Source organism: Drosophila erecta, unplaced genomic scaffold, assembly GCF_003286155.1.
Source record: "Drosophila erecta strain 14021-0224.00,06,07 unplaced genomic scaffold, DereRS2 tig00000092-arrow-pilon, whole genome shotgun sequence".
NCBI lineage: Eukaryota > Metazoa > Arthropoda > Insecta > Diptera > Drosophilidae > Drosophila > Drosophila erecta.
In genome coordinates this window covers 2,490,204-2,517,868 of record NW_020825207.1, presented here as the reverse complement: position 1 = coordinate 2,517,868, position 27,665 = coordinate 2,490,204, and the positions used below count along the sequence as shown (strand labels likewise).

General features: G+C 46.1%; 5 protein-coding genes and 1 long non-coding RNA gene across 19 annotated transcripts; 2 read left to right on the top strand and 4 right to left on the bottom strand.

Annotated features, from left to right (window-relative positions):
- Positions 1-64: 64 nt before the first annotated feature.
- LOC6547356 (receptor expression-enhancing protein 1) lies at positions 65-7,131 on the top strand. Of its 13 annotated transcripts, none has more exons than XM_026980965.1 (9): positions 65-519; positions 600-647; positions 2,159-2,231; positions 2,331-2,528; positions 2,597-2,710; positions 4,898-5,172; positions 5,283-5,409; positions 5,473-6,376; positions 6,611-7,131. In XM_026980965.1, the coding sequence occupies exons 2-8, from the start codon at positions 616-618 to the stop codon at positions 6,373-6,375; spliced, it is 1,722 nt and encodes a 573-aa protein (XP_026836766.1). In that variant the 5' UTR covers positions 65-519; positions 600-615; the 3' UTR covers position 6,376; positions 6,611-7,131. The 13 variants fall into 13 exon arrangements, with proteins under 13 accessions (XP_026836766.1, XP_026836768.1, XP_026836767.1 ...); XM_026980967.1 differs by having other exon boundaries at positions 595-647; positions 5,476-6,262; XM_026980966.1 differs by having other exon boundaries at positions 595-647; positions 5,476-6,376.
- On the bottom strand, positions 7,121-9,379 carry LOC6547358 (uridine phosphorylase 1). Of its 2 annotated transcripts, XM_026980970.1 has the most exons (5): positions 9,114-9,379; positions 8,460-8,503; positions 8,196-8,395; positions 7,440-8,123; positions 7,121-7,385 (listed from the first exon to the last, which is right to left on the bottom strand). In XM_026980970.1, exons 3-5 carry the CDS (start codon positions 8,346-8,348, stop codon positions 7,197-7,199), a joined length of 1,026 nt encoding a protein of 341 aa, XP_026836771.1. In that variant the 5' UTR covers positions 8,349-8,395; positions 8,460-8,503; positions 9,114-9,379; the 3' UTR covers positions 7,121-7,196. The 2 variants fall into 2 exon arrangements, with proteins under 2 accessions (XP_026836771.1, XP_001976323.1); XM_001976287.3 differs by having other exon boundaries at positions 8,460-9,379.
- An 837-nt stretch (positions 9,380-10,216) lies between these two features.
- Positions 10,217-12,117, bottom strand: LOC26526271 (CCHC-type zinc finger protein CG3800). The gene has a single exon (XM_015157285.2). The coding sequence runs from the start codon at positions 11,553-11,555 to the stop codon at positions 11,058-11,060; it is 498 nt and encodes a 165-aa protein (XP_015012771.1). The 5' UTR covers positions 11,556-12,117; the 3' UTR covers positions 10,217-11,057.
- A 630-nt stretch (positions 12,118-12,747) lies between these two features.
- On the top strand, positions 12,748-14,096 carry LOC6547359 (PRADC1-like protein). The gene is made up of 2 exons (XM_001976288.3): positions 12,748-13,172; positions 13,593-14,096. The coding sequence occupies exons 1-2, from the start codon at positions 12,877-12,879 to the stop codon at positions 13,885-13,887; spliced, it is 591 nt and encodes a 196-aa protein (XP_001976324.1). The 5' UTR covers positions 12,748-12,876; the 3' UTR covers positions 13,888-14,096.
- Positions 14,097-14,128: 32 nt separating this feature from the next.
- On the bottom strand, positions 14,129-16,226 carry LOC6547360. Its single transcript, XM_001976289.3, has 4 exons — positions 16,066-16,226; positions 15,718-15,771; positions 15,475-15,632; positions 14,129-15,155 (listed from the first exon to the last, which is right to left on the bottom strand). The coding sequence occupies exons 1-4, from the start codon at positions 16,192-16,194 to the stop codon at positions 14,141-14,143; spliced, it is 1,356 nt and encodes a 451-aa protein (XP_001976325.2). The 5' UTR covers positions 16,195-16,226; the 3' UTR covers positions 14,129-14,140.
- A 9,209-nt stretch (positions 16,227-25,435) lies between these two features.
- Positions 25,436-27,286, bottom strand: LOC113564298. The gene is made up of 3 exons (XR_003407897.1): positions 27,113-27,286; positions 25,721-25,784; positions 25,436-25,669 (listed from the first exon to the last, which is right to left on the bottom strand). It is a non-coding gene; the product is annotated as an uncharacterized LOC113564298 (long non-coding RNA).
- Positions 27,287-27,665: the final 379 nt, after the last annotated feature.

The following is a 27,665-nucleotide window of genomic DNA, read 5'->3' as shown; positions in this document are numbered from 1 at the left end:
GGCTTGAATTAGTCTGACCGCGTGACCAACCATATGGCATTTGCGTCTTGTTGGTATTTTTCCAGGCAGTATTTTGTTTTGGCAGTATGTACGAGAACGAAAATTTCAGCACATCGCTAGCGCAGCAGCTTTGTTGTTGTTCGTCTGTCTCTGTCCTGCAAGCGTTTCTTTTTGTTTGCTGAGAATTAAACAAAAGCGATTTGTTCGCGGGCAATGCGAATGCAGTTGCAAAACAGGGCACAAAGCATTGGCATCGGCTATTTCGACTGAGATTGCACAAAGCCATGTAGTTGAGGTCGAGCTGGCGATTCGCAATTATCCAGAGGCGACGCAACACGGTGCTAAAAATTGCGTAGCCAAATAATCTCGAAGTCCTTTTAATATAATCGAATTAACCAAAAGTAAAGTAAAAGAAATCGGAATCGAGTTAAACAAAAGGCTGTGAAGTTTATTTCGAAATTGCACAAAAAGTATCCACAACAATCATATAATTTACGGAAAAAGGCGAGGAAATTCCAGGTAAAAATTAGGGTTGCAAAGGAAAGTCAAGAATAGCGGAGTGGACTAATTGAATACCCTGCAATTTTCCCCTAGAGCAGTCAGACGGCCCCCAAAATGATCAGCAGTCTGTTTTCGCGGCTTATAATGTGAGTAATAACCGATTACTATAGCAATCCCCATCTTCATAGCCCCCGCAGGTGAGTGCGAGTGAGAGCGCTGCAGCTGGTGACCCCCAAAAAATAAAACTAACTTTTCAAGCTCGGCCTTCGAAACCGAGAAAAGCACCTACGAAACCCGTCGTCGATTCCTAATTGTGTGGGCGTCACGCTTCTGATTTCTGATTTTTGTACATTTCCGTGGTTCCTCGATTCGCTGAGCCCGATTGTTTGTTTATTAATCAGCTGTCGCAAAGTACCGTTCACTTGTGCGCGAGTGTGCGCGGCCAGTGTGTGTAACCCTCAATTGAACTCCTAATTTGGAGTTGCAACTTTCCGAGCTTCTGAGTCTCTAAGTTGCCGAGGCCGACGCACTCTCCTCGCCCGATTTGGGTGCAGAACATGTGGATATAGCTTGTCGACGACCCGGCGACTCTGTGACTCCACTATTGTTGTCAATATTTATAGATCGCGGTCGAATTGGCAACTCAACGCTTGCTCGTAATGTGGCACAGTCGCGGCCAGGTTGCTAGCAGCGCCTTTGTTCCAGCACACAGTACAGTGTACGCTAGATATGTACGCTATACTGGTGATACTTACATATAATATAATAATAGTTTGCTAAGAGCTTGCTACTCCCATCTCATCTCTCTTCTCAGAAGTTTCCCTTATTTCAATAAACACTAATTTTCAACTAGAATACATTTTAATTAAAAATAATTAATTTTTTAAAATATATAAAAGTATTTAAAATTTTAAAAATATTTGAATCAAATCATAAAATTTTAAATGTCTTGGCACTTTAAGGTGCTACCTTCTTGAACGCATCTGTCGCAACTTTCGGAACTGCGGCGCATTCCTCCGTGTAAACATTGAGTGTTCCTCTATTGCTGGTTCTCTCTAGACCCGATCGTGTGTTTATTAATAGACCCCCCGCCTGAGCGTTAGACGCCGAGCTCTGGCAGTCTCTGCTCGGCGTTCTAGCGGCCAGGAACAAATTGCGATCCGCGCTGCGGGCAATGCATCCCCGTTGCCATGAGGCCAATCTATCAGCAGGAGCAGCCGCTCTTCTACCAGCGGCCAGCTAATCTCCGCCGCCTACGTCATCCGCCGGGCACCGTCTACGGACGCAGTTACTCGCTCGAGGACCAGCCAGAGGACGTGATACCCGTGTATCCGAAGTTTATCTACGCCCCACAACAGCAGCAGCAACGGCCCCCATATCCGCTGTATCAGCTGGGCGACTCGCTGAGCTCGCTGGACAGCGAATTCCCCGAGAATGAGTACGGTGGAGCCTACATAGTAGAGGAACGAGTTCCGCTGGCCACCGCACCCACGCCCAAAGTTCTCCAGAATCTCAATGCGCTGGGCCGAATGCTGGAGCTGCTGCAGCGCTGTCCTCTGCCATGCCTCTCCTTCAACACGGCCTGCATCTGCTCGCTGATTGTCATATTCCTTGCGCCGCGCACTTGTGCCCAGAGTTTACTGTTTCCCGCTTTCAGATTGTTCTGCGGCACCCTGTACCCGGCCTATGCCTCCTACAAGGCCGTCAGGACCAAGGATGTCAAGGAATATGTGAGTATCTGTAGAAAACTGATCTCGCACACCGATCCATTCAATTTTATTGTCAAGGGATTAGATCTGATTTATTTGTTAATAATGTTCTCGCCTCAGGTTAAATGGATGATGTACTGGATTGTCTTTGCATTTTTTACCTGCATAGAAACATTCACGGATATATTCATCTCCTGGCTGCCGTTCTACTACGAGGTGAAGGTGGCCCTGGTGTTCTGGCTCCTCTCGCCGGCCACAAAGGGCAGTTCGACTTTGTATCGCAAATTCGTGCATCCGATGTTGACGCGCCACGAACAGGTGGGACCAAAAAACTCGAGAGTATATATAGATCGCTCGGTACATCATAATTTCCTCTCTTTGTACAGGAGATCGACGAGTACGTAAATCAGGCCAAAGAGCGGGGCTATTCGGCGGTCCTGCAGCTGGGTTCGAAGGGAGTAAACTATGCCACCAATGTCCTCATGCAGACGGCCATCAAGGTAATCCTTCCCACACACACCTCACACACATCACACACCACACACACCACACACTGCCCCCACTGACACACTCACCCACAATCTCGCACACTCACTCGACTCGGTAAGCACATTCATTTGGCCATTTTCGATCGCCTCCAGCGTCGTTGCATAAAGTGAGCAGCAAACAGACATCAGCTTCTGCTGTTCTATATTCGAAAATTTGCGCAACACTCTCGCGTGCCCATCTTGATCATCGCCAACGGGTCAGCGAATCTGCAGCAGAAAGCGGGGAGCTCCTCGTCAGAGATTCTCAGCATCACCAGCATCATCGCCTTCATCATTTGATCGCCTTCTCTTTACATTTACTTTTATTATTATTTAGTTTAGAATGGAATGCTCTTTTGTGCCATTTGCGTGTTTGTTTCGGATTAGTTTGTAGTGAGTTTCTCTTTGTGTAGCCCGATCACTATATATACTATACGTGATACACGCTGAAAGATAAATCAACATGTTGAAACAATGTAATAAAAACAATATCTGAACCAACCCATGCCAAAGATCCCAGATACTCGCCGCAATTCACAACTGTTTGTAAACAATTCAGATGTGGGCCAAGTCACTTGTGGGCTGCAACTGAAGTGCAGCAGTCAAATGATGAACTAATGCAGTCGATAACGAATGCCCCTTGATGTAGGTCAAAGAATAGAGAAAATATAGAATGAAAGGTGCAAGTGATTTGTTTAGCTGGTCCAGTTGCACATTTCTTAGAACAACTCAATACGATTTTAAACAAAGAATCCGAGTTAATCATCTGATGACTGGAACACTTGAGCTTTCTTTGTTGGCTGACAAAGACATCTGTTCAAATGCAGGATGGGAAAGCGAGAAATATTATTTGTTTTACCTTTTTCTAATGGTTGTGCACAAAAAGCAAGTTAATTTTTCGATTTCTGAAGAAAGAGTATTTATAGTGCATGGATAATTTGGAATTGTACAAGGTAATAGGACACTAATACATTTTCCAAGGCAGCTTTATTTCTTTGTTTCGAGACAAAGAAACTCGCTTGCTTCGAAGCAAAAGCGAAAAGTACCTTTCCGGCTATATATTTGGCTCCATAGGAGTCTTTTGTGCATTGTTTGTAGCCAAGACATCTGCCAGGCACTCCTTTTTTCCACATTTGCATTCCGCCGATCTCGCTCGGGCATCGCCGTTGTCGCCTTCCCAGTTGCCCAGTTGCACAGTTGCACAATTCTAATTCCAATTCCGAATCGCCGCTGGGGTAGGGCATACAAATATAAATAGATAGATAGATACCGGGCATGAGACATATCTTGGGCGTGTGTGTATGTGCATCATTTGACCCAGCTGCAATTCATTTCAATTTGAGACTTTTGCGTTGCCTCTATTTTAATTAACTTTTTCGTTTCTTCACTTATGTTTCTTTGCATTTAACCCACCAAACAAAACTCAAAATCCCAACTAAACGCACCTGTCCGCACCGCTCGATTGCCACTAACCCGCTTACCGCTAGACCTATGCGCTGACCACAACGCCATCTGGCGATGGACGCGGCCTGCAAAACTCCCATTCGGCCAATGAGCTGTCCCGGGGTCAGGACGTGATGGACAGCACGGACAACTGGCTGCCGAGGGCCAGTTCCCTGAGCAGCATCGAGAGCTACGCGGAGACGATCTATGAGCCGAGGGCCGAGACCAGGCGACTGATTATTCGAGAGGTTAGAGAGGAGGTGGAGCAGGAAGATGAGCCCCTGGGCGATGCCGGAGCAGCACGTCTACGAGACTTGCCTGCTCGGAAGGCTCAACCACGTCGTGCTGCAGGCACCGCCAGAGCTGCAGGCAAGCGCGGCCAGAAAAACAACGATATGGAGGCCGCCGGCAGCTCCAGCAATGTGATCCGCTCCCGGCGCAAGTTGCGCGATCCCACGCCCGATGTGGATGTGGAAAACTACTGAAGATGGTTGCCATCACGCATTCAGATACTCAGCGAACAATGGAATTTTAAACACTCAGCGAGACACTTACACTTCATCACATTAACACTGTCGCCCACTTGCAGTTTTATTTTTTTCCAATCATGTATTATAACTACTTTTACACCTAAGTTTTCGATTAGTTGTAGTTAAAATTAAATTATTCAAATGCCAACTCTTGTGCTCTACTCCATCAACCATTGCTCCACTGAAGGGAGGCGGCAATCTGGTGCAGACGATCAAGCGGAGCTACAGCCTCAGCGATCTCAGCGAACCGGATATGCATCGCACGCAGGACGAACTGGACGACGTGATGATGTCCTCGATGACATCGTCGGCGGTGGTCATGCGTTCGACTGCCCCTGGAGCGCGTCTCCTAAGGCCAAGAAATCAGACGCCTGTGGGCAGATCCGGCAGCGGAACACGCCACTCGACGGGCATGTATTTTACGGAGGTGGATGTGACGTCCAAGAATGCGGGCGATTTCAAGTGAGTCATTGTCAAATTTCGTGCAATTCCCTTAGGTTTGATCAATTCCCTTGCCAAACAGATTTATTTGTAGCACCTTATCTTATCAAATTATTTCTTATCCATCCCAGCTACAACATTCGCAGCCAGGATGACATCAGCTCTGGCTACTCAAGTGCCGAACCTGTGAGTGGTCTTAGTCGCACCTCCTCCATGACAAACGCTTCCAAGGGTCGAGTCAAGTCCAAACGCAATGAGGTAGGAATCATTTCAGTTCTTGTTGGAACTATCTTAATCCGTTTAGAGATTGGTGTTGGTTAGCAGTTGCTGGAAGAGATGAGAGACGAGGTCTACTTAGACAACCAGCTGTATTTTCAAGGTGTGCGAGGAAAGAACGCAGTTCCAGGAGCTCAAGAACTGAAAATTGTGGAGAGTTTTGAAAGAATCCCATCTCAGGATGTGGAAAAGGTGGTGAAGGAGGAGAACGATGATGCGGAAGATGAGGCCTTTTTTGAAGCGTTGCCTTTGATAGATGAGCACATCGATGAATTGGTGGCCAACCATGAGTTGGAGGAAAAGTTGGAGCCGCAAGATCGGAGGCATAATTCTTTAAAAGAGGAGCAGTTTGAAGATGCATTTGAAGAACCAAAAAAAAGTGTATCAGATGAAGTGGATGCTAAGAATAGTGCGGATTTAAGCCAGCAGATACAAATGGATACAATTCAAAATCAGACTCTGAATGGATCTGCTGAAACTACTGATTCAGGTTCATCTTCCCAAAGCAAGCCTTATGTCCATCCACCAATAGACCCATTTTTGTTGGTTCTAAGCGCTTCGGCATCTGCTCCAGATCCTTTTCTGCCGGAGCGGCCGCGTCCAATGTCGCCTCGTGAAATGCGAGAGACTCTGGAGGAGATTAAGCACAGTTTCCGCGCCCAACTGGAACCAGAGCCCTCTGTATCAGCCTCACTATCACCCTTCCTGCGGCCCAAGGCCAACCATGGCAAGGGACGTGCTCCACCTCCGCCTTTGCCACCGAAGAAGCACTCATTGAGTCCCCAACCGGACGCCATCAGCCAGACATCGACGGGCAGCGTGGAACGCAAGTCAGGTATCGGACAACTGTTCAAGAATATCAAAGCTAATGTGCTGCGTAACAAAGCTAATCCCAGCCAGCAGCAGCCCGAGGATGAGCAGCTGGCGGCCAAAGAGACACAGATTTGAAGTAAGCCCAGCCGCAAGCCTGTTTTCGAAGCTCTCATCATCCCAGTGTTATATTTCGCTCACCGCCGGGCGACTTCTGCTCCGCCTTTAACTTACATGGCCCCCAATATGGCATTATCTTTCTGTACAGTTGCGTTACTAACCTCCAGATTTAAGGATTTGCAGCATGTTGTTTTAAATGTCCCAAGCAAAGCCCAGATTCTAAACTTTGATCCACTTTCTTGAATTATTCCAGGACAAATCCATGTCTACTAGCTGCACCACCTTGCCCCGGTCGAGCAGCCGGAAATCGGACAGATCCCAGGGTGGTACTGCCACTGGCCAGATGAAAACGCGCAACAAGTCGGAGAAGTAGTGGAGCATTGGTTATAGACTGCCCATCTTCGTCAGTATGTTGATTTAGGTGGTGATGGTGGGCGGACAGTGAAATCCATAGAACCAGAACCTCATGTTTTAGTTTAAATTGTAACTTAATATGGATATCGATACAGATTATGATATTAGCTATATATGCGCATGCATTGTACTTTGTTTGTGATTCTATTAGAGCTCCAGGCGCAGTTCGTCCTGGTTGCCATTGGTACTCATTTCGTGACTAGTTTAGCGTTAAGCGAGTCTCCTAGCCTCTATCCAAAGGTTCTGCAACAGCTGTACTAACCAAAAATGAAACCCGAAGAAACCTATCAATTGTGTAGCATAAATTCCTAATATTATAATTGAACATTTAATAAAAGAATCTATACCATTGAACTGAACAACCACAGGTATCTTTAATGATCAAAGCTTTGACTTAGTATGGCAGATTCGTTTACCTAGACTTCTTACTCGGCTTCCGCTGCAGGCGCTTTTTGGGTGTCCCCAGCCCCTGCTGCTCCTCCCTCGGTCTCGTCCTCCGGTTGCTCCGATTCATCGTCATCTTCGTTATAGTACAGCACCTTGCGTATATAGCGGGCCACAAGCTCCTGGGGTCGCTTCTCCCATTTGGACAAAACATCATGAGGCGTTTTGATCTATGTTGGATTTTAGTTTGCGGATAGTCAAATAATGGACTGTATTGAACTCACTTGATCCCCATTTAGGCGATTTAGGATGGCCACACAGACGACTGCGCCCCTGATGTTGGCCCGACTGGTGAGGGCGGCAAAGGCCAAGCTCTCCATCTCGATGTTCTTCACATCCTGGCTCTGCAGCTGCTCCAAGTAGGTCTTCTTCATTTCGGGCGTGTACTCGCAAAAGGCTCCATCCAAGCGCGACTGGCCCTCGTAGAAGTCATGGGCACACAGGGTCCGACCGATGACGGCCTCATAGGTGTCCTTGCAGGGATCGTGGCACATCTTGATTTCATCGGCCAGACTCTCATCCAGCTGACTAGCATGTTGGACACTGACGCCGTGCACGAGTATCTCGTGGGCGGGATTTAAGCGAGCATCAATCGCCTCGGAGGAGATGATCACGGTTCCGGGTTCAACGCCAATTCCGCCGCTGGTGCCTATTCTGATGAAGACGGGATCCTTGCACTTGGCGTGGTACATCATCTTGATGAGTTCGTGCAGCAGGATGGAGATCGAGGGACAACCCATTCCGTGGCTGGCGCAGAGCACGGGACCCACCTTGAACAAGGAGAATCGCTGGCCGGCCTCCGATATGTTCCGTAGCTTGGTAGCCGCGTTTATCTTCAGACCGATTTCCTGCATCACGTAGTAGGCAAAGTTTTCCATCCGCCCCGGTGTGCCTCCCATGCAAACGAACTATGTAGGATTGCAGATACGCTTATCAAACTTATAGGTACTAGATACCTAAACATAATGGTTAGGACTAACCCTCACATCCCCAAAAACCTTGGGAAAGTCCGTGGTGTCCGTGTTCAGGCCCAGGTGGTAAAGTATATCAGGCTGCAGGCACTTCAGGCAAGGATTCAGACCGCACAAAGTGGATTCCTTGGCCTCCTCATCCTTTTTGCAGCCTTCCTTCATCTGGCGGACAAGCTTGGCGAGCGTCCTGCTCTGGGCATTCACAATGGCTATGGGATGCGGTCTGTATTATTAGGGATCTCAGGGGATTCCCATCAAAATCGAAGTAGTCACCCTTTAGCTGGCCCACCTCGTTGGCCAAACGGCATGTGCAGTCGCTGCAATTGTTTTTGGACATTTTTTTAAATTTTATACTTTAATTTACAGCAATTTTGTCTAGCTTCCGGAATAAGTTCTATTTTATGTTTGAATTTATAATTGAAATATCAAAAGTTGTCAGACATTGCGACTACTATAACTATATAACATAAGGTATTTCAATTTGATTGCAAAAGAGCGCTCTATAAGAGGACAGAAGTATTCCATAATTTGAGATACATTTGTATCTTTACTTGTATGCGTGCCAAACACATGCATAGGAATGTAGCTACACAGAACTTTCGTAACGCCCCTCGTAGGCCTAAGTAAATGCGGCGATTACTTGGCTGCCCCGCGATCGCACCGCACTTAAGTATGGAGAACCGCGAAAAGTGGCCAAACCGGCCGGCCAACCGCTCTCTGCTTCTTGCCCATCCGCATGCGGCTCCAGAAACTCGGAGCGCAGCTTTCGCGGAGCCACCGTCGTGGTCGTCACACATGCGCAGCAGCTGATGCGCGAGCGCTGACCTTGACCCTCAATTGGAGTCGCAGTCGCAGTCGCTTGCAGACTTGTTGCCAAGTGCAGCCGGCGAAGTTGAAGTTGCCACCCCACATCAGACTTGCTCTCACCCTCTCTCTCTCTCTATGCCAGCCGCCTTTCAGCCTTTTCGCACGGCCAGTTTTCACCATTAGCGGCGACTGTACCTCGCAGCACGCTGTACGTATGTATTCACTTAGCGCGCGCGTATGTACCTATGTGTGTGTGCTGGTACGCGAACTGCATACAGGGCAGGAGAGCAAAGAAAGCGGCGTGAGCACATAAGCGCAAAGAGAGCCCCCAGCCCCATTCCCATCAGCTGCCTGCGCCATGTGTTCCCGCAGCTGCAGTTGTGAAAATCGCCGGTAAACTGGTTGCGTGAGCGAGAAGGCGAGAGAGTGCGAAAGCGAGCGATCGCTCTCTCCCGCTCAGGGGCGGAGCTGCCTCAAATTGGCAGGGGGCTAAATGGATATGCCCATCGGAAAGATGTTACCCTGAAATACCCGCGCCTCAAGACACAACATAACACAACGGTGTGGGATTATTTTTTTTTGTCTCAAATCAGCAGCTCCAGCATTTTAATTTACAATTAAAAAACAATCACAGTGATATTTGAATTTTCATTTCCTTCATCGTACGTAGGTTTCGGTGTCGCATCTTTTGTGTCCCGTCCGTCCAACTGAACTGAACTGAAGGTGTGTGTGTGCCGTTGTCTTCTTCATCTGCCCACTGAGTGCCGCTGGCTTTGGCTTGTCTGCTTCTTCAACCGCTTAGCTCATCCTCTCCAGCTTTGCGTTCCGTTTTCAAAGTCGTCGTGTATGTCTACCATTGTTGATGTTCTCTTCTTGTTATTTGTCTGCTTCTCTGTTCTTGTTTGCTGCCCCCTTTGGCTCCACAGCTATGAGCTACATAGCATGCTACCCCGCTCGAGAGATCTTGCCGGGCGTCTTGGCTGATGGGTGTGTGGTATGGTATGATTGGATATAGATGGCGTTGATGGTGTTGGTATAGGGGTGGGATACTGGTTACTGGATAGGCAGTCTTAGATCCTGGAGAATTCCCAAGGCTCGCCGGCAGCAGCTGGATGGAGTGGAGTTGAGTTGAGTGGAGTGGTAACGTGGCCTGATCTTCTAGCCGCCTGATTCTTCGCTTTTTCATTGTTTTTTTTCTTCATTTTTATTTACGCTTTTCTTTCGGTTGTTTCTGGCTGTGGAACTCCTAATAGGATCATTAGATTTAAATAGTATTCTTTAAGGTATTTTTTTCTTTATATAATCTTATATAGTTTCATTCCATTCGTTATAATGTAATTAGTAAATTCAAACACTCTGCAGCATAATCATAATCATATAGGTATAATTATAGTAAAGTGGTTTGCTTGGTGATTTCTTTTGTTGTTGCTGTTGCGGTTTAGTCTCATCTTACAATTTGGGTCGTCGTGTCTTCTTCCTCATCTTCTACCTCGTCCTCATCCTATTCCTCGTCGTCGGCGTCATCTGCTCTCTCGGCTGCACAGCTGCCGTTGGCTATCGTCTTCTGGTTCTGCTCCTCCGACCCCCGCTCGAGGAGCCCTTGCCTTCTTCCTCCGTGGCCTCCATGATTCCTCATCTGGCGGCTTTCCCTCGGAAAGCCAATACTTCTCCTTCCTTGTCTTCTTTCAGTTCTCGGGACGTTGGCACCGCGCTGCAGGCTCGGCTTTTGGAATCAGCGATGGTTACTGGATGATGTTCAGGATTATGGATTTATATGCTGCGTGTGTTAATGAAGGGCTGTGGATGTGGGTGTGGGTGTGTGTTCTTTATTTTGGAGGGGTTGATCTTGACTTGGGTGCTGCTGCTGCTATCGCTTCTAGATGTTGTTGTTGCTGTTGGCTGGCTTTGTGAATGTTGTAGCAAATTGATTTTTCGTTTTTTTCATTTTTTTTCTTCTTTTCTCTTTCATCTTCTTCTTCTGGTTGTTCTTCGTGTGTTGAATTATTACTCATATTCCTCCTTCGATGATTACATTTGTGAGGTGCCACGGGTGGGTGGTGGCGCCTAGTTCCGTCCGCCCTTCTCGTCGCACTCGCGCCTCAGATGTCCGCTCTTGCCGCAGCCGTAGCAAGTCTTCGAGGTCTCCGGGCAGTTCTTGGAGATGTGTCCGGTGCGGTTGCACTTGTAGCACGACACATTGGTCGGTCCACGTTCGTTGACGGCCTCCGGGCAGTTGCGCACCCAGTGTCCGGTCTTGTTGCACCGGTAGCAGGTCGGGTTGTCTGCCTGGGTGCAGTCCTTCGAGATGTGCCCGATGCCGTTGCAGCGGTAGCAGCGCTCGGCCTCCTCGGGGCAGGCACGTGCGAAGTGCCCGAACTGGTTGCATTTGTAGCACTTCTCGCGGTTGCGACGCATGCCGCCGCCATCGCTGCCGCGCATACCGCCGCCGCCGCCACCACCGCCTCCTCCAACGCCGCCCGGACCACCGCCGCCGCCGAGACTGCAGTCCCGGGCAAAGTGGCCCGGCCGGTTGCACTTGTAGCACGTGGCAGACATCGACATATTCGCTTCGGTTTTGGTTAGACTACTGATCCGCAAATCCGACTCCGCTTCTTAAACTCAACTTCTCTACTTCCTCGCACACTCACTGGTAACCACGGGCCCTCGAGCACTACACACTGCTTGCGCTGGATGCGAAAAAACCACACAGACCAACAGGATCTCCGGCTTCCTCAGATTTCCTCGTCGTATTTTCGACGCCAAAAGTTAAAATGGCTGCCGCTGAGCGAATGAGTACCGATTCCCGGTGGTATCGACTACTCGTCAGAGTTGCTTTGGCTGCGTTCGAATGCAACACTGCTTCTCCACGCGGTGAACATTGGTTCTAAGTCAAGCAGTAGTAAGGCGAAATGTTAGTCTGGAATTGTGTAATGTGGTGACGTCGTACTACTTTCACTCGGCGTGCTTTGTCTCACAGAATTCCCATTTTCAATTCACTTTCACACTTTGTGTGTTTATCTTTACTTTCGTGTCCTCCATATATAGGTGGCACTACATAACCCAATTTTGCTTAATCGCATTTGCCACTTTTTGACCACAGGTAACCAGTGTGCCCGTGGTGATGGACAGTAACTTATCGGTTAGGAGTACCCTTGGCACTGGGCTATCGAAATATATATCCTTAAATTTATCAAGTAGTTCATTAAAATAATTGTTTAGTTTTATTTCTTCGGACACAATACACGTTCACCTATTTGAAATTTACAATTATCAGAAATCGATATCGATTGGCACATAAGGGGTGCTTAGTAAAAAATAGCTAATTGAAGACTTAATAAGAGAATACGTTATATGCTAATAATAGACAAGCTCTCCTTATATGTAACGACAAAGAAAATATTGCATATACATATGTATATATAAAGATTAACTAAAAGAACCTGGCTATGCAAAAAAAAATCGATTTTTCAGAATGGTATTCATTTTTGAAACCAACCAAATATAATACGCTGAGTACACTTAAATTATTCTAATATTATCATAAGCACTAGGGAATACAAGTTCTTTTTATATATGGATGGCTTCGATATAACTTAAGGAAGAGGGTATTCCTGCTTATAAATATTTCCAGAGAAATGAGCTTATGAAATATATTTACTTTGTAAGTTAACACTAAGAAAAGATAATACTAATTTACTTTAAATATTTATTTTGATTAGTTAACTTTTAATGCCGGTAATACTCGATACCAATGTATATGTGAATGGCCGATAGTATCGTCAAAGCGGCACTGCCGGCTGCCGGTCCATCACTAGCGCCATAAGAATTAGTTTGTTTTTTTTTTGCAACAAACATTTACATTAGTTATGCGTGCGTGGCCAAAATGCTAATCGTATGGTTAGTGCTTGCCGCCACCTTGAGCCGATCTATCCGAGCCAGCACCACGATATCGATACCGATCACAACGCAGGACATAATAGCGGGTGACGTGTTTTTTGAAATACTGTCCCCCTCGGACCTGGAATACACGTACCGGCTGCGACCGGCCAAGGACTTTGGATCCGCCTTCTCCGAGCGGTTGGAGGGTGTGCCGCTGGTGCTCACAGATCCCCCAGGCGCCTGCCAGGAGATCCGGAACGCCAGAGATCTCAATGGGGGCGTCGCACTCATTGATCGCGGGTGAGAACCTCTCGAATCCCTACCAAGCTTATCTTCCCATTGAAAGATGGTCATAGCCACGGCCAATTTTTATCAGTGGTCGTTGACGAACCTATACCAAGAAGCTAGGTGTAACTTTAGCCTAAATATACTGCGTGTTATCAGGAATGTCAGAACCTGGTTACGTGCATCCGGAGTGTTTATTTAAAGCCTTTTAAACTAAAGCCATCAAATTTCGAAAGCTTGGGACGGTTAATTGACTTCTGGTAACAAAGGCCATTGTCTTTACTTTAAGAATATAATGAAACGGATCTAAAAAAGGTTGCTTTTATAAAAGCGATGTAGATATTTGATATCTGTTTTTTATATTATAAATGCTTCTGTTTTGTAAAAAGTTTCAATTTTCTTATCTTCTTTATCTAATGGTCTGCCATTTTTCAGGGAGTGCTCCTTCCTTACCAAGACACTGCGAGCGGAGGCAGCGGGCGCATTGGCTGCAATCATCACCGAGTACAATCCCAGCTCTCCAGAGTTTGAGCACTACATCGAGATGATACATGACAACTCCCAACAGGACGCCAATATTCCTGCAGGCTTTTTGCTCGGAAAGAACGGCGTCATTATCCGGTCGACGCTGCAGCGACTGAAGCGGGTGCACGCTCTGATTAACATACCGGTTAACCTCACCTTCACCCCGCCCTCTAAGATTAATCATCCGCCTTGGCTGGGCTGGTGACGTGACGTGACCGGATTGCAGGCAGCTTAAAGGAGTCACACACGATCTGAAACCAAAGTGCATACTCGTAGGCTGAGAAGTCGAGACCGCAACTGAGACTAAACTTTAGAGTACCAATAAGTAGCTAATTCGTAGACGGAAGCCATAACCTGTAAATAAATTGCTTAGCAGCCAGAGAGTCAGGTCGCCAAGTTGTAAGCTAGACAATACTATAACTCTTTATTATTATAGGCAATTGACTACGAGTTAATTGTTATATTTTCCCCAGTGTGGTGAGATTTAGGCACATGCCCAGCGTAAGAATCACAATGACCACCACGAGGATGGCGAAGCACAAGTAGTTTGGCTGAATGGGCATCCGGAAGAGTTTGGCGGACATGTCCAGCGAGGCGGCGAACAGCAGCGTCGAGTTGAGATCTTCCGCTGAGGTATTGTGGTAAACAAATGGACGAACCCGTATCTGGTGACCATTAGCTTGAGCATTCTGGCACACCCGGGTCACCGATGATGCCACGAAAAAGGGCAGCAATCCCAGAAATAGCCACAGCATCACGTTGGCAATGTTAAGCAGGACGAGTTTTAGGGCGCAGTAGTGGAAATCAAAGTCCTTAAATAGGTACACCAGTCCCGCGAAGGCGTACGCCAGATTCATTACAATTAGGAAGCACACTGGAATAGACACGTGCTGATTCAACCGCTCCAGAAGCTTTCGGAACTCGAGGACTTCCCTCATCCAATCCAGCGAGTCGATGGAGTGCATTAGCAGCTTGTGCGACAGCGTTTCCAGATGCATCCTCAGCAAATAGCACTCGATGTAGTAGTTGCTCAGTATGATAATCTCCACCAGATCCTGTAAGAGTATGGTGAGCAAGAGGCCCACTCGCAACCACATCTCCCAGTCGCTTAGGATTTCCGCTAGCCAGGACACTTTGACGATCTGGCTGGGCTGCATCATCACCACACAGCAGGCGTAGCCGAATAGTAAAATCAGCAGGGCCAGTGCAATGGCCAGGAAAAGCCACAGCATTCGGCAGAGCCTCTTCGGTTTGGCGGACATCAGGAAAACCCTCTCGATGAGGTTCTGCAGCTGCTCGTGATCGATCACCTTGCATACCAACACAGCCGACACGAAGGCCAAGAGGTTGAAGCCACTGGGCACTATAAAACCGAACAGGAGTTCTCCTATGGTGTTGGGGGTCACAGTTCCGCCATCTGTCCCATTGGTCATGGGTCGAATATCCCGGTAGCTGGTGAAGCCGCGATCGCCTCTGGAAGTGAAGGTTATGGACAATAAAAATAATCTTTCAAAGCAAAGCAAATTCCGAATTGCTTAAAAATAAATATTTATAAATTTGTATGACTACGGGGCAGACCTTGCCCCAACATAGCTTATAATAAACATTCCTTGTTTAAAGCTGGGAATGGTTTTCCCGTAAAATAAACCAATTGATAAGAAAACATACATACATAGCTGTATATGAATATAATCAAGTTTACATGATGCGATAAATTACCGTTCGAAGGTTTTATTTTTAAGTTAATCACTTTGTCATTATTTTAAGTGCAGCGGAAACCCTAAAAACCCACCTGTATCCGCAAATGTACCGCAACAGGTATCCTACAAGCAGGACGAATAGCACCATCAGCGCCTGAACGTAGCTGCAGCATGCCCGGATCCTGGTCATATCGGTGGAGATGGGATTGAGGCCCACCAGGGTCAGGATGGCCACATATGGACGTAGGAACTGTTTGGTGAGACGTTGGTTGGTTGGTCAGTTCCCACGACATGGGTGTTAGGTAATAGGTGATCAATGCTGACACCACACCCACCTTCCGTTTGCAGTAGTCCAACAGAGCGGAAGTGGGCTCATGCTCTCCCGGCTGCTGCAGTTCGTCATTGGCATTCCCGTTGAGGCGATTGATGAAACAAAAAGAGCTCTCCGCATTATGGCGATGCATGACAGACAAAGAACGATGGGCGTTAGTGGGTGATAGAGGGTGGAAAGTAACAGTTATAACAACAGTGCACGGGGGATCTCATTCACAACAAAAACACATGGCGTGGGTGGTGAGAGTTCCCACTGAGCGAAGCAGCGAGAGAAAGCACGGCTAACGGGAGCGGGAGAGAGATCGAACGCGACCGGCGGTCCAGCCACAACTGAGGCCCTCCCAACTTACAAGCTCGTCGTGCAGCCAGGATGATCCAATGGAGGTCGCTCGGCTGCGGCTCCCGCTTCGGCTGCTCCATGGCTCCCGGCACCGATCGTAGTTCCGATCCCCTTCAGCTGTTCGTTCGGCGCCGCTCATCGAGTGCAACTGTAACGGTAACGGTAAATTGACTAAATTGAAACTCGAGTCGCGAAGAGAGCAAGAACAACAGAACTGACTGACTGAGTGACGAAGCTTTCCTGCATTGTATGAAGCTCTCTTTTTGAGCTTTGTGTTCTTACCCAGCCGCAGCCCCACCCCCGCCCTATTCCCCTCTTCCCTTCTCACCCTCCCCCCACACACCCAAAACCCCCCTTATCAATCAATTTTATCTCGGGAGCGAGCGGGGTTCGCGTTTCTCGAGTCTGCTGGGCACCTGTTACAGTTTAGATAGGAATCAGCCCTGTTATCGCCGAACACTATCTGTGCCGGTTGTCCAATTTGCATGCATATGTACATTGTACATACATACATATGCATACGCATGTGTACGGATCCATATCATCCGCAGCATGCGCGAATACATATGTACACACATATGTATGTATGTGTGCCTTGTTATTATCGCATGTCTGGAGGGGCTTTTCTTTGTCACGCTTTCGCTGATCGGGCACTTCGCTCCAATCACTCTCTCTTTTGTTCCAGCCGAGCCTAATGGTGATGCTGATTATGCTGTCACTCGTCTCCAGACTCTCCACTTCATCCAACAGTACACGCAGAAAAATACACCTGCTCTTTGCTTTCTAGTAAAAACAAAATTAACATCTTTATCTTGTTTTTAATATCTTTATTTCCTGGTTAAAAAGTCACATTAACGAGTAAGAAGGTTATAAATTATTTAACTTATAACACTAAGCAATTTACTTATTGATATTTTTTGTGTCTTCTACTTTTTAGCAGCCTACAAGTCTACAAGGTATAAATCAATCTTACTCGACGTGCCGTACTTTTTTGTATACAAAGAGCTGAATTTAAGCCACGAAGCTATAATTAACAAAATATTGCTCATCCACCTCTTTTTACGAGGGTTTTCATTGTCATTATACATATACGTTTGAATTTGAAGGTAAATTCAGTAAAGGGCTGTCAGAGGGTTAACACTTATTGGCACTCCTCCCCTCCCGCATCGGTAATAAAGTTTCGAAATTTACGTCAAAGTAATTAAATAAAATTGAACGCAAGTCGAAAGCGGTTTCAACTTTTTGCCCACCTAAAATCCTCATCGGCGATTCGGCAACGAGGCCATGGACGGAGTCAGTTCCAGTTTAATACCAGTTTCAGGTCCAGATCCCATCCTGACCAGGCCGCAGAAAGAAGCCGCAGACACAAGCCGCATGCTGTCGGGATGTGAGATACGAGCATCAGCTCCTCACTGACCAGACCAACCTACGTGTGCACCCCTCCCCCATTGCGCCCCCCTTGCACGCTCATGTAAATTAGCTGCGTTGTCAAATAATTCTGATTTGTTGTTGTTACACTGGCATGCTAATAAAAGCGGAATGCCCAAGCTCAGCTCCCAGCTCCCAGGCCCCAACCCTCAGTCCCCAATCTGCAGTCCCCAATCCCCTGTCAATATGTCAGACCGACCAACGTTCGTCACTTGACAGTGCCCACTGTCGTGCTCTAACTGGGCGTGGACAGCGTTTTGTTTAAAAATCAAATCAAATATTACGAGAAAATTTCAATGCGGTCTGAATGCATAGGAAATTTTATGCTCGCCACAGCCGCAAAAACGCAAATGTTGACTCCGCCGGACAGCAGCTGGAATCCGTCGAGATGGAGCCGCACAGATAGAGATACTCGCTCAGATACGGATACTGGTCACGGGAATGCATTCAATGGGTCGATTCACAGATCGCTTTAAGTGCGATTTAAATGGGGATTTGCGAGAATATATTTGGCAGTATTTTAAGCTGATAGCTTTTAAATGGTGCGAGCACAGCGTTACAATATTCAGCACATTGTGTATAACCCATATTTAAAGGAGGTTACTATGCCCAGTTATTTTTGAATACATAAATCTATAAACAAAGATGTATATTTTGATCCTTAAAGATGCTATGAAGCTCATAGAGGATATGCCAATACAAATTTCGACGCCGATATCATAGTTGTTAAAAACATTTTTGCGGTAATGATTAATATTTAATCCAAAGTTAGATTATGAAAAAATGACACGAATGCTTGAAGTGTAATATGTGCATGCATATGTACTGATAAGAGCTGTTTTTTCAGTTCATGTTTCATTTGTGTTTTGCCCCTTGTGAAATGCAGACTTCATTCAGACTTTCATATTTAATTTCCCCTTTTGCAGGCCACTTGAGGCCGATAGGTATGCTGTTGAAAGAAAAGGAAATGGCTAAGCCTAATCCACCAGTTACGTTTGACTGCATATGACATACTCCTTTCAATCCCAGTGAATGCTCAAGCAGGCTCCAAAAATTATAGAACCGAATCAAATTTGTGTGCAGTCTCCTTAAGAAGGATTAAGGGTGATGAATTTAGGAGAGGAGTGGCTCATCTTGTTCGGCATCGTCAGTTATTCACACGATGGCTTGTAAGTCTTCACAAATGTTGGTGCACACACCCAGTGGATTGCCGATGTTGTTAACTGTGACCAGTGAATAAGAAGTGTTCCTGATCAGCACACCAGTCCGTAAGGATGCCTTTTAGTAGGCAACAGATTGTATTATAATATTATTATTATGTGTTTTATGGCAATACATTCTTATACCTATAAATTACTCAGTTTTGAAAGATAATCTTCGATATCCTTCCGCCTGTTTATGATGACTTCATCATGATGATTTTTCAATATCGGATTCGCCCATTTAATTGCTGGTTAAAACTCTGTGTTTTATGCGACATGTGTCCTTGCCAGCGCGTCAACAAGAGATCAGAGATTGTGGGACGTGTCAAGTGTCCGAAATTCAATTAGACTTCATTAGCATTACCAGCCGGTGGCAACCACCCGACACCGCTTGTGGTTTCGTCTGTCTGTGTGCGTGAACAGATTCAAGCGCTGCGTGGCAGATTAGCATAAATGAGATCATTAAAATGCGCTTACGTTTGTGTGGATGCTGGTTTTCCGTTGGCTTTGGGGCGGGGTAGGTGGGGGCGCGTGGGGGTCAAGGGGTCAGTGGAGGTGCGGAGTCACGACTTGGTCCTTTCGCACGTTTCTCAAAGAGCGACGGCGCCTGCAAATTGCTCGAGTCCTGGCTCCTCGTTTTCGTCCTTGTTTTCTCGGCTGCCCAAAGGTGTCACTGCTGCTCCTGTAGGTTCGTGTCCCGGCTAGACGGAGCAAATTGAAATTTGCATAATTATTGCAGCATCTTTTTGGATGTGATGTCCTTCTCAGCTGCCTCCCAAATAGTTTGCCCCTCCTCCTCGTCCTTCCCATCCTCCTGCCAACCCTCGTCTAATTTGCTCATTATGTTTAGTGTGATGAGGCAGTTAGTATAAAAAACAGAAGGAAACTCGGGCCACAGGAGAAGCTCCACATTAAATTTGGTTTCACTCTGCTACACGCTAAAGGCAGAAAACTTGTTAGTTTAATAGGTAGTTAAAGTAGTTTTTTACAGTAGAATATTAATTCTAGGCTTGAAAACAATTCATTTTAAGACTGATCGGCTGGGATATTCATTAGCTACAAGTGTTATTCGAGTTGCTTATATATGTACGTATGTTCACATAAGCCATTACCTGTAGTTAAACAAAACAGCTCTGTTAATTAGCTAATGACCCACCTCGAGTTTACCCAGTCATTCTTCAGATAATTGGCACATTCTTTATTTTGCTCGCCAGTGCTGCATTGAGCTCATTTTAAATTCAGTCGGGTTAATTGGACAGTCATACACCTGTTGCTCCATGAACTTTGTCCACCACTGACCTTTCCAGCGGAAGTTCGTGCACATGCATTTAAAATGCCACATGAGCTCATTGGGTTTTGGGGTCGGGGAGACTGCCACCTCAGTAGCCGTTCCGTCAAACAAGCTAATTTTTGATGATATCCACAGGCGCTCAAAGCGGAGGAGCAGAAGCATGGAGCATGGCCAGGATATGGGTGGTCTGGTGGACTGCCTGCACTGGGGAGAGAGCACTAAAAGCCTGTCGCTTGCTGCAAATTGAATCAGTCGTCCTGTGTTTACTCCTCCCTCCATTCGAGTGTGTGCGTCATGTGTGTGTGTGTGAGTTTCGTCTGGGGCGAGTTTTAGTGTCCAGCGGGCGGCATGCGCGCTCTCATGAAATGTGACCGCAATTGCGGTTCGTTAGCTGCATTTCAGCTAGTCCGCATCCATGTCAGGGCGTTGTGATGCAGCGGCGCCACCAGGAGCTCTGCCTCTGCTCCACCTGCACGTGCTGCCGCCAAAAAAGCAACCCCAATGGGGCGGACCATGGGGGCTGGGTTTTCCGGGGGCTGTGACCATAGCCAGCATGGCCAGCATGGTGCTTAAGTGGTCCAAGCGACCGAAAGCACTTTGACCATGCGGTGGCCAAATCCCCGACGGGCTTCCTCCAATCCACACGCTATTTTACCGCTTCTACACAGGATATACGCGATACACGAGTATTTCAGTTTCTAAGGACTAACGAAGGCCAATTGAAAAATGGAGGTATTCTCATTAAAGACTTTCCTCATTTGCTTCTGTGCTTCGGAAGACTGATATCTTTAATAGATGATCTTAAAGACTTTCCTTTATTATTACGAGATCTAACTCCCAAGTATTAGCTAATAAATATAAGCTTACGATTATTCAGTTAATATTTTAAATGTTGTAATTAAATTAAACATTTCTGCAGCCACTTAAAATGTCTTTTGTAACCTAATCAACTAAATCATATACTGTAAATGTTTGTGGTCCCCCATTCGTTCCATTTTTCGCTGTGCAACCAATGCTTTAAAGCTATGTGAGAATCGAATCCCCAGACGAATACCCAACTGACTGGGATTATTTATGTTGAAAATATCAAACGTTTGAGGATTGCCCAGGCACTTAACGGCAATTAGCCTTGGGGCCACACACACACACCTGTGGATTCAGGACGTAGCCCATCCTGTCCGCAGCCACTAAGGGGGTGGACACTCCACCTGCGTCCGCAATCACAGCTCAATGCTCCGGCCAGCTCGACGGGATTTGCGCATCATCAAATGACCAACTTGAGGTAATTACCTACAAAGAGCAGGAGACACGCACGCAGATATTCAGCAGCCCCATACCCATCCTTCACCATCCTTTCAGTCCAGAGTTCCCAATCCGTCCGGCACGCAGGGAAAAAACTTCTGACCCCCGTTTGGTGTCTCCTTTCAGCGCCGGACAACGTGACAAGCATGCGGAATAAGCCGGAGCCGGAGACGGAGATGGAGACTGAGTTGGAGGCGGAGCCGGAGCCCAAGTAGCAGACCCGTAGTTCGACCGAAGGAAAGCTGCACAATTTAAACGGATCTCGTCCTGGATTTCAAGGATATGTCGCATTAACAATGCCCTGACCTACTGATGAGTGCCAAATGAGTTGTTAGGGGAGTGGCAAGCAGGCGGGCCCCAAGTTTCCCCAGCCCACCTTGTGTGGGTTGTGTGCGTCCTTTGGGGTGTGGGCCTGCGACTTTTGTTGCCAAACTAAATATTGTTAGGCAAAGTAAAGGACGTTGTAGACTTTGTGCCAACGGAGGCTGCCAAGACAGGGGCGTTTGCCAAGGGGGGAAAGGGTCTTGAGCATGCAATTTATAACCGAGCAAGGGAACCATTGTAAATAATGTGCGGCTTATTAGAATTGGCTTAATATAAGAATTTTTAGTTTATGCTTAGAAACATATACTCATTTCGATTCAAAATAAACTTAAGCCTCCTGAAACTGCCACATCGGCTTGCGATTAAGAACTATTACTACGAAATATTACTACAGAGTATTCCTAATTGATATCTTTATCGGCAAGAAGCACATCTAAATAAAATTTCAAAATAATCCTAAATAGCTGGAAGAAGCGACAATGCAAGAAAAGACGAGCTTCCCCTTAATTCCCTCATCTCGATTTTCGCATCTGCTGGAATTCGCCCCCAATTTTACCATTTTGCCCCCCGTAGAAATTTGCGTAGAAGGTCTCTGCTGTCGGCGTGCTTTTTCCAAGGACCTGGGCGAGTGCCTCACGTCTATTACCGTTAACCGAAACCCAATGCCATTGCGGCCATTCAAGTCGACATCCTATCAGGGCGGCTGCTCCTTGGGGGGCACCTGCCGCTCCTGCTGCTTGAATTTCTGGCCTGGCTTCTACTGTTCGAGATTTCCTTCCTCATTTTCCGGCTGTTCCCTGTGTGTGGGTGCGTTTATTTTTCTGTTCCTTTTTCCCACCATTATGAAACTGAAGCCGGGCTGTACAGAGGATGATGCAGTTGCCAGAGGACGCACCTTGGATTCCCTGCAGCACACACACACACACACACACACACACAGTTATAAGTATATATACTTTCAGGATATCCTAGCTCATTGTTGACGCAACTTGCTCATTAATTTTTTACGCTTAATGTGCGCTCATAATGATTTTTAAATTGAGTCTCCGATTTCAGAGATTTCCTCCTGGCTTTGCAACCACCGACTTTTGACAGTAAACAGCAATGACGTCACAGGCCGGTCATTAGCGGCCAAAGCTCATACATTTATGTCCTGCATTCAATCACTGAATCATTGATACATCGAGTCATTCGTTTATTTATTCATATTCGCCGACAAATAGAGGAAGGCGGCCGTGAGGATAAACAATGAGTTTACTGAATGCACTGATTAAAATGCAATAAGCCCCCCTTCCCTCGCTCCACATCACCGCCCATCACCTTGCCGCACACACAAGCTCCTTTGCAGCTCATCGCATCACGCATACGCAACGTTGTGCAGTTGGTAGGTCGAAAAGTGCTGAACGTTTGGCCCGGCTGACAAATTTAATTACTGTCCAGGCATTGGAGCCCTGTGCTCTTCTCCGGACTCCGGACTCCGGACTCAGTGCTGTTTGTCTCGTCACTGATATGGGCCAGACACATGACCGTAGGTCCTTGGTACGGGCTGGCCCGTTGTCCTTTCGCCCGTACGAAGTCACTTCATTTGATGCGTCAATCAGCACAATCAAAAACTGCAGCCATGAAAATCAATTAAAAACCCGTTGACACACTGGTCCGGCCCAAGAATACCACACAGTGAAAAACTAGTACCTAATTGATACTGCCTTCTGAGTTGCTCTTTGTATTTTACATATTTTCTATGCTTGAGATATTTATTTAGAAGACATGTTGAACAGTTCCTAAATGTATCAATTCGCCATTTCCGATTCACACAAATAGGCTGAAGTATAGTAATGTGGCATGATGATCATGTGCAAATTTCCACCGGAACCGGATATTGGCATAGCTTTGTCGCCGTGCAGCTCGTTGTGTTTGAGTTTTTGCCACGTCCTGTGTCCTTTTTCCCGGAATCTGCGCCTGGTGCAGGTCCTGGTCTTGGATTGTGTGCATCCGTTGGCTGTCAACAACGTTGAACGTTTTGCAATTGACGCCGCCAGGATTAACATTTATATTTCAGCTGGCTAAAAGGGATCGTGTGGATGGTGGGCGACGAATGGGTATGACATACCCTATGTTATTTTTGCTTGTTTCATGCTCGTTACAATTCATTTGATATGCAAATGCTCTTTTGTAGCGGATATAGGTAACACATTCATTCGCACACTCCTGCAAAACAAATCAAAGGCGGGCGACATGACTCTCAGGATTTTTCCGACGTCCGCTTCCGTTTTCCCGCCGATCGCTATCAGTATATCGCATCGGTAACGTTACACCGCTCCCGGTGACGTCAGCATGTTGTTGCATAGTTAATTGGTGCCGCCGCTGAGTTGCACAAATCGGTAAAGAGAAAGGCAAACTGACGAAAGGCTCGCCCCCACTTAATAAATGAAATGTCATTGAGGCATGCGGCAATCAGCGCCGCTCCGAGCTCAAACGAAAACACAATTCAACACGCAGCGAATGACATCGGTGGAGGTCCAATGGTCCAATGGAAATGGTGGAGTGAATGGATATCCCCACTAACTGACTGACTGAAGTACTGAGGACCCCAAGGACTGAAGGACTGAAGGACTGAGTGACTGACTGGCTGGATGACTGGTTGACTGACTGGCCAACTGACAGAGTCCAGCCGAGCCTGGCTTTATCCGCCTCCTCAGAGCCTCACGCAGTGTGGGTGAGTAGTGAATTGGAGCGGTGGAAAGTCACACCCACTTGTCCACTTGTCATAGACACCACACAAGATACTTCGCTGAAAGCAGATCCAGAGTTTTGGGCTATCCTGGGAAAGATAAGGATTTGGATCGCTTACACAAAACTATATTATCTTAGCTGGAGTTTTAAGAAGTATTCAGGAGTTCAGATGTGTAATCAATTCAATGTGTAATCAAAAAAATCAACGGAATTCATGGTGCATGGGAGTGCTGATATGCCGCCTGCTACCCTTCAGCCTCCCACCAACAAGATTTACAAGAGACCCTAAAAAAAGCGAGCGATGCGTGCGCGACGGCACAAGCTGCCTCCCTGCAACTCTGCTGCAACTGCTGCTGCCACTGCTGACTTCCACTGATGCTATAGCTGCTGCAGCTATGGCTGATGCCACTGCTGCTGCTGCTGCTACTACTGCTGCTGCTGCGTCAGCTGCAACTGATGACATTGTCAGGCATCAGGGCGGCCAGCTCTCCAGCTATGAAGGGACTAACGGGCCTGACAGTTGCTCAGCGTCGACATTGGGATGCTTCAGCTGCTGCACAGAGGAAAATAGAACAATGCAATTAAATATAAGTTTATAAATAATAATTTAATAGTTGTGTGTAGCAGGCTCTCTGGTACAGTTGCATTTAACAATTTAGATTGTGCACAGTTAAAAAGACATGTGCAAAGTGTGTGGTTTCGGAACATAAACTATTATGGCTAAAAAATATAAAATATATAGATCCATTGCAGTTCTTCCAGTGGCGATTTGGGGCATGGGATGTTAGTGGATGCCTCCGGCAAATTAAAACTTGGGCCGCACTCTTGACACGTGCTTAGTTGGTGCTGCATGCCCCCTCCGGTATCCGGAATGCCCCTTTCCACGCAATGTTGCCTCCTTTTTTTTTGGTTTGCATGTTTGCGGCTTCTGCGGACTGAGTTTGCTCTGGCCATGTGCTTCTTTTTTTCTTTTTCGGTGACGTTTGTCTTCCTTTTCTCGGGTTTTAGCCCGTTTAATTTATGGCATCGCATCACAAGCTTCAAGCGGCGTGCGAATGCAAAAACTTGTTGCATACACTGCGGCGCTGAGGTGAGGGGTCAACTTTCAGATAAATTTATGTGGCAGCCACATAGTTATTTATAAAGCTAAGTCCATGTTATTAACGGCAATTAATTGTTCTGGGAGCATGGAAATTTTGATTGCAGGATAGCGAACTAACACAAATAATAAACACGAAATGAACAAGCGCATTAATTGCTGATATAAAATATATGCACATGAATTGTTAATAAACAGATGCAGCGAAGTAGCCTCAGCCTTGGGCATGAAAAATCTAAGAACTTGTATATTACAATTAATAAAGTTTAAGATTGATAATACTTACCTCTTGGTATACTTCATGTAGCTCTCATATCTTGTTGTCCTTTCAAAAGAAAAATGCTAAACATCTTGAAAAAGAAAAAAATTAATTAAAACAAAGTTGTTTACTCGCTATCAATGATTTAAAGTTGTTTAATTCAGTGCATTTTTAAGCCCGAGGGCTCACTTTTCTTTTTGCTTTGACTTAATTGATGCCTATGCTTTCTTGTTATAAAAGTTGCATCTGTTGCACAAATTGGTGTTGCAGTTGCAGCTAAATATTGTTATTATTTTAACTGCATATTTTTTAGCGCTCTTACATATGTTTGCTGGCTAAAACTGTAATCAAATAGTAATTTATGGCCGAGAAATTTCTGCCAAATGCGCAAAATTTGCGAATATTTTTGAGATACTTTTTTGGTGGTCCACACACATGACATTGCATAATTTTAGGCATAAATTTTTCGAACTAGCGGTAGTTTTAAGTCTAGTGGGTGGTGGGTGCTTGTGTTTTGAATGTGCAGCAGTATAAACAATCCACTCAACCCATTTTGGCTGCGTTGTCTGCTATTTTTCAGCCCAACATGTTAGGCATACATGTTTTTTCCCCCGTCTATGTGGCACAGAAGGGAGGGGGTGTAGTTGTCAACAAAAATATCACTTGTTTGCATGAAAAATCTCAGGCCGCGGGTTTTCATGAGGGGGTGTCAGCGGTACGAGGAATAAAAACAGCAACCCGGCAAACCAGCAAACGGCAGCGGAATTGAGCAATTTTTATGAATAGCAATAGTCACTGAAAATAGAGGCTGTTCTATGGGAAAAGAGCCCTAGTTCATCTGTCTTGCTTGAAGTGGGTGGTACGAAAATAAAAAAAAATGGGGGTTTTGGGTGCTTGACAGTTTGACGCCCCGTAATTCATGCCATGATGAACGTTGACTGTAAAAACCTTTTTTTTTTGGCTTGCTACTCGCATGACATCTCACTTGACTTATGGAACAGCTGTTAGAGATTAGCATTTAACACGGGTTCCATCGGCCATTTAAGCCCTTCATCGGGCCTTAAATGAGCTTAAATTGGTGACATTAAAAATATGAACACATTTGTCGCTAATTCGATTTGTCTGTCGCAACAGAAATGGCGGCTGGCGATCGGAAAAAGTATTCGGATTGGTCGGGGGTCATAATTTATTATCTGCAGTTGGCCAACTTAATTATAGACGGTTAATACAATTTACGAGAAAGCAAAAAAATCGAAGCCAAGAGCGAGGGGATGTCCTGTGAGAGACGGCGAATTAAAAATAAAAATTGAACGGGCAAAAAGTGAAACGTAAGTGCAGCCGCAGCAGATGGCATTTTGCAAAATTTGCCCGCCATTCATGAAAGTTAATAATTGAGTTGGTTGAGCTGAGCAATTATACCTGGAGTTAATGGAACTTGTCTTCTTTTTCTGTGACACCAAGGATTCAAAGTTCATTCCAAGGTAAATCTTCATCCCATAAATGTTGTGAGGTCCAAGTGTGCAATGGGATCTCTTGAGTCATAAACAACAAATACATTACTTTCATCACTTTCAGTTTCATTCGAGTCATTTTCAACGGATTCAGAGGACTCAATACTTTGGTATGATTGATTGTCGAGAACAGCTGAAGGATTTGAAATATCAGCTGTATCGTTTTCGTCAGGATTTCCAATCAATTCGACTGCATTCGGTTGATTTTGCACGGTCCTGCGTTTATATGCCCTTTTCGTTGGAGTCTTAAACGCAACCACTCGGTTTCGCAAAGTCTTGTAGACGTGATCCATTTGCGTTTTTTATTTAAATTTGAGTTGATTTGCGCACTGTTTTATTGAAGTTACGTTTTGTTTTACTGAAGTTACGAACTGATGACAGATACCAAAGCCTGCTCTTTTGGCAGTTCATTTGAGCCTCTCTGATCTCTTTCCAAGCCCACGTTCCTCTATGGCTTTTCC

Coding starts and splice junctions, on each gene's coding strand:
- LOC6547358 (XM_001976287.3), bottom strand. CDS start 8,523: ATGTCCAAAAACAATTGCAGCGACTGCACATGCCGTTTGGCCAACGAG. Junction 8,124..8,195: donor AGGTTTTTGGGGATGTGAGG/GTTAGTCCTAAC, acceptor AATCCTACATAG/TTCGTTTGCATGGGAGGCAC. Junction 7,386..7,439: donor ATCGCCTAAATGGGGATCAA/GTGAGTTCAATA, acceptor AATCCAACATAG/ATCAAAACGCCTCATGATGT.
- LOC6547356 (XM_015157152.2), top strand. CDS start 1,692: ATGAGGCCAATCTATCAGCAGGAGCAGCCGCTCTTCTACCAGCGGCCA. Junction 2,529..2,596: donor TGTTGACGCGCCACGAACAG/GTGGGACCAAAA, acceptor CTCTTTGTACAG/GAGATCGACGAGTACGTAAA. Junction 2,711..4,897: donor TCATGCAGACGGCCATCAAG/GTAATCCTTCCC, acceptor GCTCCACTGAAG/GGAGGCGGCAATCTGGTGCA.
- LOC6547359 (XM_001976288.3), top strand. CDS start 12,877: ATGCTAATCGTATGGTTAGTGCTTGCCGCCACCTTGAGCCGATCTATC. Junction 13,173..13,592: donor GTCGCACTCATTGATCGCGG/GTGAGAACCTCT, acceptor GCCATTTTTCAG/GGAGTGCTCCTTCCTTACCA.
- LOC26526271 (XM_015157285.2), bottom strand. CDS start 11,555: ATGTCGATGTCTGCCACGTGCTACAAGTGCAACCGGCCGGGCCACTTT.
- LOC6547360 (XM_001976289.3), bottom strand. CDS start 16,194: ATGAGCGGCGCCGAACGAACAGCTGAAGGGGATCGGAACTACGATCGG. Junction 15,772..16,065: donor CCTGGCTGCACGACGAGCTT/GTAAGTTGGGAG, acceptor GACGAACTGCAG/CAGCCGGGAGAGCATGAGCC. Junction 15,156..15,474: donor CGGTACATTTGCGGATACAG/GTGGGTTTTTAG, acceptor CTTCACTTCCAG/AGGCGATCGCGGCTTCACCA.